The sequence below is a fragment of the Hesperophylax consimilis genome, chromosome 11, assembly GCF_061612785.1.
Source record: "Hesperophylax consimilis isolate HC1 chromosome 11, BYU_Hcon_1.0, whole genome shotgun sequence".
In the NCBI taxonomy this organism is placed as follows: Eukaryota; Metazoa; Arthropoda; class Insecta; order Trichoptera; family Limnephilidae; genus Hesperophylax; species Hesperophylax consimilis.
In genome coordinates this window covers 2,405,705-2,419,595 of record NC_142846.1, presented here as the reverse complement: position 1 = coordinate 2,419,595, position 13,891 = coordinate 2,405,705, and the positions used below count along the sequence as shown (strand labels likewise).

Below are 13,891 nucleotides of genomic sequence, written 5' to 3'. Positions count from 1 at the left end.
AGACGTTAATAGTGCTTACTTTTCAACGGAGAATAAAATAATATTGTTTGTTTTTCTTGGTAACTTTCTCTAGACTGGCAACATTATACTAACGTCAAATTATAGGAAATAAATAACCTTACTTTTTATAAGCGTTCTTCCCAAGCCAGCGGAAGTAAAATAGAGCAACGTGTATCTATAAAAGTAATCATGTCGGGATACGAAATAAGAATTATCGACGACCAGAAGGTACGTTTCCAAATTTTAAAATATTTAAAAAGTTTTTGTTTTCATCGGTTCATAATTTCCCACGGTAGTAGGTATAAATAAACGGCTTCCTATGTTGTTGTCATCAAATCCTTTCTCTCAATTTACATTCAAAGAATTTTGTATCCCGTTAGTCACTGTTTTTGTTTTCGAAGAACTCTTTAAAATATCGTTCTTCATTATCATATTTTATTTATTTTTACATTTGTTTTTTTTTTCAGGGTAAGGGTCTCTTTGCGACCAAATTCTTCAAAGCTGGAGATATTATTTTTGAAGAGTTTCCCGTTGTTTCTTGCCAATTCGCTTGGAATGAGACCTTCAAGTATCTAGCCTGTGAACTATGTATGCGGTGAGTTATTAAATAGTCTACTTATCATAATATTTTGGTGACAAGTATAAGTAATATAGTAGGTATGTATAATAAGTTTGTACAAACTTCTTCTGTCGATGTTGATAATTAGCGGCTACATTTAATGTTATTTTAATACTACAGTGACTTACCTTACATTTGGTAATTATTTACCTAACTGTCACACTTTTAGACACAGATTATGGAAATTACACTTTGTTTCAACAACCACTACAAGAAACAAGCATTTACATGCACAAGGTTATTAGGTTCATAGTTTGGGTTAATTAAGTAATTTACGCTCATTTAGATTGAAACGAAACTTTTCCAAGTGTCATTCCATACAAAAAAAGGCCAAAATGGCGACAAAGGGGTAATTTTATAAGGTAAATTTTGAACTTCAAATAAAAAAGGAATTTTAATGCATCTTTCACTGTGCCTCCCAATGTAAATAGTTGTTCCTCGTGGTAGTTGTAACTTAATAATCTATTTTGTGTATGTTTTCCATCTTAAGCGATGTAAATAGTTGTTTTTTGTAGTTGAAACGAAGTGTAATGTCTGTAATTTGTGTCTATAAAAATTATGGCGGTTAGTTAAATACTTTATATTTCATCAAAACAAGAGCATCATTTTACGATACCTACATTAACCACTTAATGCTAGGGATTTTTTAGTAAAAAGGTTTTTTTTTAAATCAGGTTTTTAATGTTTTATTCAAAGTTTATACATTTTTCAATTAAAATATAAATAAGAACAAAATAAGCAGCTTACAAACACGACCGATCTCAAATGCAGGCAAATTCAGAGTAAAATACATCGCTAACTTTCACAAGCGTTACTCGTGTTAGCTAAAAATAGAACGCTGCAAGTCGAAAGCGGCGAGCGTCACTCTGGCTAGCAGAAATTGGAACACATTTAGCGTGCGAGCGTGACTCGTTTAAAAGCATGAAGCGGTTAATACAAATTTTACTAAAAAATATAGATACGCCAGATAACAAAAGGTTAAAGTATAAGTTTCTCTAAGCCGTAAGAAATTATCTTGAATAATCACCCCTGAAGTTCATGTTGTGAACATGTGTACAAACTAAAAATAAAAACGTACCCTTCTGTGACCAGAATTTTGTATCATTTTGCCATTCAGAGCTCCATTGTACCTTCTCTTTCTGTTAGATATATTGTTTATAAGAAAGATGTGAGGTTGAAATGAATCCATCAGTAGTATCTCTTTAGTACCATAGTACGATAAATGATTAATTAGATTAACGGTTAGTAGCCAAGTGGACATATGCGCTGGATTCCCACCCTTTGCTAGCTAAGTTCTCCATTATTTCACAATTAAAATTTTCTACATATTTTGATGGGAGTGGGAGGAATTAAAATATTATTTTATAAGCAATAATTATTAGCCTGAAACACTCATCCACATTGAAAAATCTCCTGATAAAAGATACATGACGCCAACGGGACTTGAACCCGTGTCCTTTCGATTTCCGGTCGACAGCTCTGACCACTGAGCTATGGCAGCTTATCTCTTATCCGCGAAATAATTCAATATATACTAGTGTTTCATTCAACAATTACTGCTTATTACATTTTTTCACCTGAAAACAACCAACTTTATTTTATATGAGAAAGGCATTGTAAGTGCTAACTCTCTCACTAGATGGCGTCGAGACAAATTGTCTACATTTTTTGGTGAAGATACTAGAACTTGTCAAATATTAATTTTTTTTTTTGGTAAACTAATGTTTTTAAGACAAGATTTTTTATGCATAGCACAAAGGGTAACAATTATTTTATAAGCAATAATTATTAGCCTGAAACACTCATCCACATTGAAAAATCTCCTGATAAAAGATACATGACGCCAACGTCGCCTTGGTCGCTGATTTGATTCACAGTCGTTGGTTATTGTTTACATGCTCCATTCGGCCGTCATTTTTAAGTAATGTTGTCATTATTGCACAAATACAAACAACGTAGAGCGAGATATCATACTCTAATTAATAATGGAGATTTTTAATCTCCATTGCTCGAAGTGTAAAATAATAATTATAATGACGGTAAAGATGATGTTGATGGCGAAGTGGTTACTTCGACAAGCCACAGGTACGGTGGCCTTGGTCATCTGTGTCTCGTCAACGAATGAACTCTAGGCCCATCTTGCCTTCCTAAGTCCCCTGCACAAATGGTCAACCCCACCAACTGCGCAGGGACAAATATCAATGATACCAATATTATGATTGACATGACAGCTACCTAAAGGCAACCACTTACATATAACTTAATAGTGTTCATTTGATAAAGGAGCCAATACACCGAACAACCATGTACTGTTTTTATATATTTAACAGTATCACATGTAATAAGTCACATGGTGCGAGCTGATTCCATATCCTCCGCGTGCAGAGCGTGAATGTAGACCATTGTATTGAAATTTCGTGCTCATCGTTGCCTCGGAACTCTTCGGCCAGGTGAAAATTCCCAAATACACAATATATTTACTCGTCACGTCGAATAGAGATGGCACCACTTCTATTGTTCACAGTTTGCTTATGGATAATTCCAGCAGATTGGTATAAGTTTCAAAATTGCTAGTATGCTTTACCTGGCATAGGCGTATTTTTAGCGCAGTTATCTTTTTTGTGAGTACAAGCCCCCATTGGTCCTAACCTAATTCTGTGTATATATTTCAGTCCCTTGGAGACGGCAGAGCAGAACGTGAGACGGCTGGCGGTGAAGCCCGATCTGGTGTTGCCGTACCCGGAATGCTGCAACACCCGCCTAGACGCCATAGTGGTCTGCGAGAACTGTGGAGTGAAGTACTGCTCCAAGAACTGTAAGGACAACGCCTTCGTCACCTACCATCAGTCCCTGTGCTACAAGAAGTCTGAGTATGGACACCCTATTGCAGCTTTGCAGGAGGCCTGGAAGTAAGTTTCTTTTGTATATGATTAAACATACTAATTTCGGTTGTCGGTGCATGGGTGATGTTTGATGCCAAATGGCTTTTAAAAATGGACTATCTAAAAAATATAAGAAAAGAAATTCATTCGATAAGTTGTTACAATACAATACAATAATATGTGTACAGTGCATAACATAATACACTGAGAACAAACAATATAAGCCGGTACAATACAAGTTGTCATATAAAGTTATATGATTGAAAAGAAAATTCTATGATTGATTGAATTGACAGAGGAGTTCAATAATTGTATGTACAAAATAAGTACATAAGATACTATGAAAGAAGTTACAGAGCAATGTGTAGATATTTATAACAATTAACATCCACAGTTTGTTATAAAGCATGCTTGTATAAATTTAAAATCAGGTATTGTAAAATCATCTGCTTTCTAGGCTAAATCTATTTGATTATGGAGCGTATATTATATATGTAGTTTGATGTAGGGTCTATACACCACTAGCATACTCCTGTTAACTTCTTATAATGCTATCGAACGTGGCTATCGTTGCATCTGATGAAAGATGGAATGATAGTAAACATTACAAAGATGCTTGGCTTCTTTTGCAGAACTTTAACTGATTTTAAGTCCTTAGACTGTATGAGAACCCTCTATATTTCATTAGTCAGAAATCAAATGGAATATAATTCATCTATTTGGTCCCTTTTGTATATACATAGTTCACTCTAACAATATAGAAAGAGTTCAGCACAAATTTCTTAGGTGCGTAAATTTTAAGCTCAAAATTCCAATTGAATACATTAATTATGTCAGTTTGCTGAATTAATTGCATCTAATAACACTGTCTGACAGGAGAATTATATTAGACTTGGTAGTGTTACACAAAGTCATTAATAACTTAATTGACAGTCCTGCCATCGTTGCCACTATTAAATTCCATGTTCCGACAAGGAACACAAGACAAAATGTGACATTCTTCTGTAATACATACACAACCAACTATAAGACACACTAACCAATAGTATGCATGATCTGGGCAACAAGTTTGGGGGTACTATTGATATATTTATTGACTCCATTTATAGAATTAACCGTTATCTTTTTTTTTTTTTTTTTCTATATATAATTTACAGTTTCACATAATTATTTATATTTGTATTTGGTATATTTCAAACTTATAACTAAAATATGTTGTGTGTAAGGTAGGTTTGAGAAGGTGATACTGTATGTGAGTAATATTGTATGTTTCGTGAACACCTCACTAGGAGAACCTGTGCTGAGGTGTTTACGTGGTTATGTATAGGTGTGACAAGTATTTATGTGTTGTAGAAGAAAGTTTTTATTATTTATAAGTTTTAGTTTTATTTTTTTTAATTTTTATGGTTTTTGTAAAAAGAATATTCATAATAAATATGTAAAAAAAAATATGTTAATATATATTAACATATATGTATACCAACACTTTGTTGAATCCTACAAGTTATAGTAGCGTTGGTAATGTAGTTTTAGTGATTTGTCTTATATGTAGTATTGTTCTAGTTTCTATATTATTTTATGTTACTATTACATGTTTTACTAATAAAGTTTTATATTCAGTTTATCAGTTTACTGTTATATAATGCTTTAAATTTTTTTTGTATGATTTTCGATTGCTCATAAAGTGCGGCTGGGCGTAAAACTGAATAAAATAAAAATCTGGGTCATTAAATTGATTATTTATTTCCAGACAGATGCACTATCCCCCGGAGACCACCAACATAATGCTGCTGGTGCGCATCCTGGCCATGATCAACCAGTCGCCTGACCCCGCCGCCACCTGCAACCGCTTCAAGCAGTTCTGCCACCGGACGGTGAACGACGACGCCCAGCTCGTGCACAAGTTGCTGGGAGACAAGTTCGTGGGGCAGATCGGCATGCTGCGAGAAATGACAGCAAAGACTCTGTCGGGTGATTATATACAAGAGGTCAGATTATATTAATTGCTTATTTTTCTGAGAGGAATACAACAAACTTTGTAAAAGCAGTTAAATGAGTCGTGGAGTTGCAAAACCCGGTCCGGAATTTTTAGTTGATTTCGAGATAGTCATAAATAACCTTGAACCATGAAATAAAGAAGTACACGTAGAAATTCATTCCAAAGATTTTATGTGTCATAGAGTAAAAGCAAGGCCGACTAGAGTAGAGGTCTGACACTGTTTCATACCGTGTGTCAGTACGATTCTTCAATACTGCAAACAAGGGTGTCTCTCGCCTAGGAGTTAAGCAAAAATATCTTTATCGGACTAAGACGGGTGTTTAATTGTTTGATGACAATCGACAATCAGCGACATTTTTAATTTTTGACACGCCGATCAGCTTTTGATCAAATCGTGATTGGCAGACAAGATTAGTGGTCATGTCATTATGCTTGTCAGCTAATCACAATAGTGCCATAAGCTGAAACGGGCCGTTGGTTAGTTAATATTATGTCACATCCTTTGATCACAATTTGATGGTCATTAAATGAGGTTGAAACATACCAGCCTTATTATTTTTGACCGGTGTATTCGTCGTTAATAAATGCCTTCATTCATCCTTCAGTTCCTAACTCCCGGAGGCTTCTCCACCCTACTGGCTCTGGTGGGCACCAATGGCCAGGGAATCGGCACTAGCCCCATTGCCTCGTGGGTCAACAACTGCGCCGACCTCACACTGCCGGACGACCAGCGGAAGAAGCTGGACGACCTTATCGACAAGATGTACGAGTACATGGAATCAGGTAACAATTGAATTTGTTTAAAAAAAAAAACAAATCGTCCGTTTAAATATACTTACGCTGATCATTTGTGTCAAAGTGGTAAAATTCAGAATTTACACGTTATCGTCAATTTTAATTTCTGTTTCCAGAATCAGATACATTCCTGAATGCGGAAGGTTCGGGTCTGTACGAGCTGCAGAGCGCCTGCAACCACAGCTGCATCCCCAACGCGGAGCCGCACTTCGGGCACGGTAATCACTGCCTGCAGCTGCGCGCCATGTCCGACATCAGCCCCGGCCAGGAAGTGGTTATCAGCTATATCGACGAGTGCATGCTCGGCAGATCCCGGCATTCCAGACAAAAGGTTATTACAAAACAAAGCAATGACAACAAAACATTTAAGAAAAGAACTAACCAACCTAACCTTACCTAAACTAACCTATTTAATTCTGTTTAATCCGGTTACCATAGTTCATATCATTATCACTAATCTAAACTCTCTGCCTACAATGTATCCTATTGCTGCGTATACAAAATTTGTACAAACTGAGCTGCGAATTATGGGAAGAGAACGAAGCAAAAGAAGTTTGCGGTTGTTTCGTTCCTTGCATAAATTTTCTCATCTCTTTACAAAGACGAGAAAGGAGTGACTTGATTGAAACATTTAACATGTTATCTGGACATTATGTAGTTGCATTGATATTTAAGAAATCTTCACCGCCAATACAAATGTAAATTGGACACTAAAAAAAAACACATTTTGCACCCAATCTTCGGAAACACTTCCTTGCAAATAGAGTAGTGGAAGCACGGAACAAACTTCCACAACATATCTTCGATGCTACAAATATAATTCAATTTAATGCTCGATTGGGTCCTTATTTGGAGAGACGAAAGGATTAACTTATTTGTTTTTATTTAAATCAAACAATGTGAGCATCAGCAGAATGCTGTCTGATCATTAAATAATATTAATAATATTACAAATCAGTTAGGCAAGTGTTTCTACATAAAACTTATTTGGCTCACCTTTATGTTATTATTATATCAATATGTTATTGTTCTGTCAGGTCTTGGCTGCCAACTACCTGTTTAAGTGTTCGTGTGAGAAGTGCGTCAGCGAGTCGGAAGACCCGGACGAGACCAGCGCCGAGGACATGAGCGAAGGAGACCAGGATCTGGAGGACATGTCCGATTGATGTTCAAACTTCTTCAGCCTCTGCCTGCTGGGAATCTAATACATACATACTCTCTCTACCTGGACTTTGTTAAGATTGTTACCCATTTGAATTTTGTACCTCAACCTCGTATGACACGTCATCTCATATGCAGCATCACCTCTTATGTCATGTCACCTCGTATGTCGTGTGAATTTGTATGTCGTGTCACTTCGTATGTTGTGTCACCTTGTACATCGTGTCATCTCGTATGTTGTATCACCTCGTATGTTGTGTCACCTCGTAAGTCGTGTCACCTCGTAAGTCGTGTCACCTCGTATGTCACGTCACCTTATTTCATGTCACTGAATTTGTAATGTCACCTCGTACGAGATGTCGCAGAATATTTGCCTTGATAATAAAGTCATACATATATAATAATTTTTTCATTGAATATCTGCGATTTTCACTTCTTTTTTTGATTTTTGGTTACTAGAAACAATAACTTACATAATAAGCAAAAAACATATGTATCTGTTTCTGTCATTCTGTAATAAACGTAGGATCGCTGTATGACTGAACTCTCTCACACTCGAGTAATGAAGATTTCAAACAATCTTATAATAATTTATGATACTTAAAATAAAATTGCGGGAATGGATAGCTTCAAAGAATTTAAAAATTACTGATTTTGAATGCACGAGGATGGACTTTTTTTGATCAAAAATGATTTAATTTTGTAAATCTCTATCTTGTCCAATGCCAATCAGTTTGCAGAATATATTAAATAAGGCATTATTTGATCGCTCACAAAGGGACAATTTTTTTTTTGTATTAATTAATGATGAATTAAAAGTACAGTGATCTTCCGCTAATCCGCCACCCCGAAAATCGGGCAATTGTCCAATTACTGAAAGCGGCGGATTGTAGTATTTACGTACAAAATATGTTAAAAAATAACAAGTATTTTGTAAAAACAAACATTCATCGTAAAATTTCCATTTTTTGCCTTAAGATGAACGGCTGCGCAGCCTTTTCATACAAAACTTAAATTAGGATTTGAAGCCAAAATACCCACGTAAATTGAAAAATTATTTTCAATAAATTTTTAAGGCCACTTCGGAAATAATTTTTGAGTTATAAAAGAAGCATTTTGATTTTGTAAATTCAAACTAAACGCAACCAAAATACGTTGGCACACAAATTTTTATATTTAAAAATTTTTACCCAAAAAATTACTTTTTTATGTTATTACTGAAGTTTAGCACGATTATTTTTTTTTTTGATTATTATTGAGTTCGATTGGGTATTTTGGCCTCAAATTTGTTATGCTGCCGTCCCTTTTAAGGTGTCATTTTTACCCTGATGAGAAGACTCCATTTTGTAAACTTTTCAAACAAAAAACGTGGCAGAACGAAACAACTATAAATACATGCGACAATTGCTAGATTAGACAGGACTAACGAAAATGTCATAAAACAACAATAATTTGTCCCGGTGACGGGTAAAATGGTCAGCTCTCGCAAACTAACCCAACCTGTTACTGTACAAAGTTTAGCTCTCGAGTTTAGGCACGTTGCGGAATTTGACGTACGAATACCGAATATTACATAATTTGATTTTGTGCTTTCAACTAGTAAAAATAACAGTGGATTATATATAGTAGTTGTCCTGTAATCGAGCGGCAGATTTCTAAAAGTTCTGCAGATTATTGTACTAACTTTATCTACGCAGCTGTCGCATATGTGATCCTTCGGTGACTATCATCTTACCCAGAAGTTAAACATGTTATCCATAACACATCTGCCCTGATAATGGACACTGTAACGTTGTCCGAAACGATGGGTAAAGAATGAGTTAGCGCAACACGGCATAACACCCCAAAAACAAATAACAAAAATGTTATCCATAAAGTTTAACACTTGTACTATGTCCAAACATGCGATGGGGTAGATTACTTTGCAAATGCCAGCGTTGCAAAGGTTAAATGTAAAATTTCTTCCATTTATCAAATATTATAACATGTTCATACAATGTATCTTGAACATTGTGCTTCCAGAAAATGATATAATTAACATTAAATTTGCTGATATATTTTATAAAACATTATGTAGGTACAAACCTATTTATAAGGTAGCAATTTTTACTTTAAATCGATTGTTTGATTATAATAGGTTTATATTTGATTAAGCTAGTTACTTTTGTAATATAATATTAACATCGAAAAAATACTCGGAACTTTGGCCTATTTTGAAGAATGTCTCACATTCCCTAAAAATATGATTTGCACCAATTATTTAGTCGATGCCCTGATATTTTAAAAGCCGAAATCAGCTTTCTTGCATTTTTTTATCTCGCTTTAATTTAATAATAAACACACATTATGTTTTGTATTGTGGACCTACTGTCTAAATAAATATAGTGAAATGTGGGAGATATCTTAATGATTTCTCCAGATATTTAAACCCCTCAGGCCTCCGGCATATATTACTTAAAGGTGCTGTCAGAAGGTCGGAGAATTCGGGAGTATTTCCGCTTTGCAATAAAATCCAAATAAATGGATTGGATGGATCTTAATATATCCGAAAACTTAAAACTGTTTTTAAAAGGTTATGTAAAAACCTTTCAAATTTTACTGTCAGAAATAAACATAATTTTTACTTATTTATTTTTCGGAATAACTTTATTGAGTAAAACCTCAAATTGTAATATTTAATTATTGAAGACAATATTAGCGATTTCTAAACGAAAATCTGAAACAGAAAAATCATAAAAGGATACGATATAAGGACCGTATCCTTTTCTGATTTTCGTTTAGAAATCGCTAATATTGTCTTCAATAATTAAATAATTTTTACTGTCAGAAATAAACATAATTTTAGAAATATTAATATTTTGAATGCAAACATAAAAAAGTTTTAAAAATGGTTCACCTTACGTTTGAACTAAAATTACAGAAATGTACAGTATGAAAAAAACACATTTTATTAGACGAATGATTACTCTCACCTCACTTTTTTAACATTTCATTTAAAAATGATTTATAAAAAATTTACAAGTTTCATAAATTTTTCCCGAATTGCGGTCAGAACCTTTGGTTTCATAGAAGGGCACTTTTTAATTCTTCTGTAGATAGATTTGAATATAAAGTGTAGTATTTTCTCTTTCTAACACTGTTTAGATTATATATCTCACTATGAGAGTAAGGGAGATACAATGATGACTATGAGACCATATAAAATGTTCCGAAAAGCGAAAAATCAACTATATGGGTGATAGCTGTTTGTTTGCAAAACTGAACAAATTGACCGAGGCGTTAATGTCGATTTTTTAACATCTTTCCACGAGTAATGATTTTATAATAATTATGATTGTAATAATGAAGTATTTCTACATAAAAATGATTGTGCCAAATCCATCGTTGACTGAACTTCGTAACAAGAAGAATTTCTTTGGTTCAAAGGAATGAAGCAATATTTTCCCCGTAAATAAATGTATTATGCATGTTGAAGGAACGCTCTTGGCCTAAGTTTATAATACAATAGCAAAATTCTTGAATTATTAATATTATCTAGAATAATAATTGCATAAACTTATATGCCTACCATAATATTAATTAAGGTTAGTTAGTTTCTTTTATTAATATTGAAATGTCAAACGAAGTTTTCTTAAATTTTTAATATTTGATTATCATAATTTTTGGATTTAAAGTATAAGTATTTTTTATGAAGTTATTTACATTATTACATGTCGACTGTGCTTTGGTAAAACCCTTCAAATCACAAAATAACTTTCCAGGAGACCATGAAACTAATATTTACAAATTCACAAAACTAATTAAAAATCTTGAATTTTAAACGAAACTGGTCATTTGTTTTTCAAAATTTTGATGTAAAATATTACAATTATATTTATAATTATGAGTAATTTTATCTGCAGTTTCTCGAAATAACCTAAGAAAAATTGTATGCGTAAATTTTGTTTTTAGTATTAAAAATGCCAAAATTACCTTGCCGTGTCGTACTTTGAAGACTATTCTAAACGAAAGCACTGAAAAGTAATATTCCCAAAAAATAGTGGCTGAAAGGGTTTTACCAAAACACGAGTCGATATTATTATGTTAAAAATCTGTAGATATATTTTTTCTTAACCCCTTGACCCGAATTAATTTCAGCAAAGATAATAAAAGAAATAGCTCTAAACTCTCAATTTTTTTAATTTGATTTTGGCAATATGACCTTTAGTCATCTTTGGGAATGCTATGTGGAGGGTCTTTTTGTGGAGAGGAAGGAGTGAACATGGGTCTTGAAGAGTCCCATGTTGTAGGAGGGAGGAAACACAGAGGCCGGCAGTTCGTTCCACAGCCGAGCTTTTGAACTTAAGAACGAATCGTAGAAGCGACCTGTTCTCATGTGACAAATGTCAACCGTGTACAAATGTTGGGCACGCGTTTGGCGTGTATCCCGACTACGCACCGGTGCCGAAGGGATCAATGACGCTAGTTCCTCAGAGCATCTTCCATTGTAATACCGATAGAACAAGGACAGCATACCTACCTGACGCCTGTGCTCTAAAGATTGCAGTCTGTTTGTTAAGGTTGGGGAATCTATCAAACGGACCGCCCGTTTTTGCACAGAGTCAAGGGTTTTTTTCAGGTATTTAGGGGCTCCGGACCAGAGATGGCTGCCAAATTCGACAGTAGGGCGCACTGATGAATATAAGTGATGTTTTAAAAAAAGACTGGGTCTCAAGGGGTTAAGTCTATATAGTTATTTTTATTTTTTTATTTACAGTACATTATAATATTTTGAATTTATTTTTAATGTTAAGGAAAAGGTATCTCTTAGCTCATAATAACTGAATACTTACAGGGTGGTTTAGAGTTAATGCTAAATAAATCCATGAATGTTTTAAATTCTGTGAATTTCAATAATACGTAATAATCACTCTGTAAATAAAATCAATAAAAAAACTATCAGTTTACCAGGCGGCTTTTACAAATATTATAATTTGTATTTATTAATTATTATTTCCTGCATTCAAAATGAAAATGTCAAATTAATAAGGTTCTAGAATGAAATCAATCTTTTTGGAAAGCCTGGTGAAAGATTTGATAGTAAAAATATGCATTTTTTATTGAGTGAGGCCTAACTTTGTGATTGAAATAGGATTGTGACAATTTGTTATTGTAATACAAAATAAACTTTTCATTAAAAAATAATAATCTTTATTCTTCCAAAATACGACACGATTTTTATTTTAAAACCTCTACAGATTATAATAAAGTTCAACAGAACTTTGAAACAACAAGCACTACCATTTTCCCATCCATCTTAGCATATCTTATTCAACTTGAACAATGTAATGAACGTATATCTAAAAGTATTGTAGCGATGCTACGAGAATATTCTGGAACGATCGCCAGTGCAAAACGCATTGTAGCAGGAACTCTCTAGACGCAATGCGAGCATTCGGCGTTCCACCTACAGGTCTGAAATGCTCTCGACACACCGGGGGGGTATATAATGAGGCGAGTCGAGATGTACTCAGTCAGTCATCAATTAGCAGTTTTACGAGTGACAAAGCTGCGAGCTCGGTGACTGCTTGCTGCGTACTGAGGAGTCGGCCGCTATGGCCGGTTCCCCCTGCGTCGCGCCCCGCTGTTTCTTCACCGCGCAGCTACAGGACCTTATTTACCCACACCCGGCTCTGCACGGACTACGAATCAATATGGACTCCTCGGGATCACATCAGCAATCATTCCTGGACAGCGCCGACCTCACGCACCTAGATCCTGCGATACCTCGCCGGTCTGCGCATCGGCCCCGCGGCATCGTCGCCGGCCTGCATCTCCCGTACATCTCCGACCAGGTCCATCGCACCTTCGGTTAACTTGTTTACACTGGAGTACCCGGAAGACTCCACGTCTTCACCAGTGCTGAACACACCCACGAATCCGGTCTCCACCAACGTGGTGTCGACTCACTCGACTACCACCGCCTCGACTACTCCATCGCCGACTACACCTAGTGTCATCCTCATCGGTCCGGAGTCATCTCCCAACTGACTAACTCTACTGACTCAAAATAAACACTGTGACACAACACAACTAGCATCTTTCATTGTCTTCTTACCGGATCCCCAAAGTATGAAAGAGACGTATAAAAGGATCTGTCTCATAGACATATGAATATTAGTAGACCTGCCCTAAGTGATTAAAGCGTATTATCCCCACTCCCCATACCGGTTCCATTGGAGCCGGCTGTGCTCGCGTATGGCCTCAAGTGAAATTTGAAAACGTGACGTCATCATTCTTGTGCGAACTATGGTCGAGGCATCATCGGTTCATTTTACGAAATAACACGGCAAAATGTTGACTTGTACTATGAAAACTTGTAAAAATAGATGTGAAAAAGAGAATAAACCCAATTGTCATATTACATTCCATAAGTAAGCATTATTTTACTTTATT

The 13,891-nt window shown here is 35.1% G+C and overlaps 1 protein-coding gene across 1 annotated transcript; it reads left to right on the top strand.

The window, feature by feature from the left end:
• Window positions 1–116: 116 nt before the first annotated feature.
• Window positions 117–11,656, top strand: Smyd5 (SET and MYND domain containing, class 5). The gene is made up of 7 exons (XM_089637211.1): window positions 117–228; window positions 468–595; window positions 3,292–3,528; window positions 5,252–5,489; window positions 6,106–6,283; window positions 6,412–6,626; window positions 7,333–11,656. The coding sequence occupies exons 1-7, from the start codon at window positions 190–192 to the stop codon at window positions 7,459–7,461; spliced, it is 1,164 nt and encodes a 387-aa protein (XP_089493337.1). The 5' UTR covers window positions 117–189; the 3' UTR covers window positions 7,462–11,656.
• The last annotated feature ends 2,235 nt before the right edge of the window (window positions 11,657–13,891 follow it).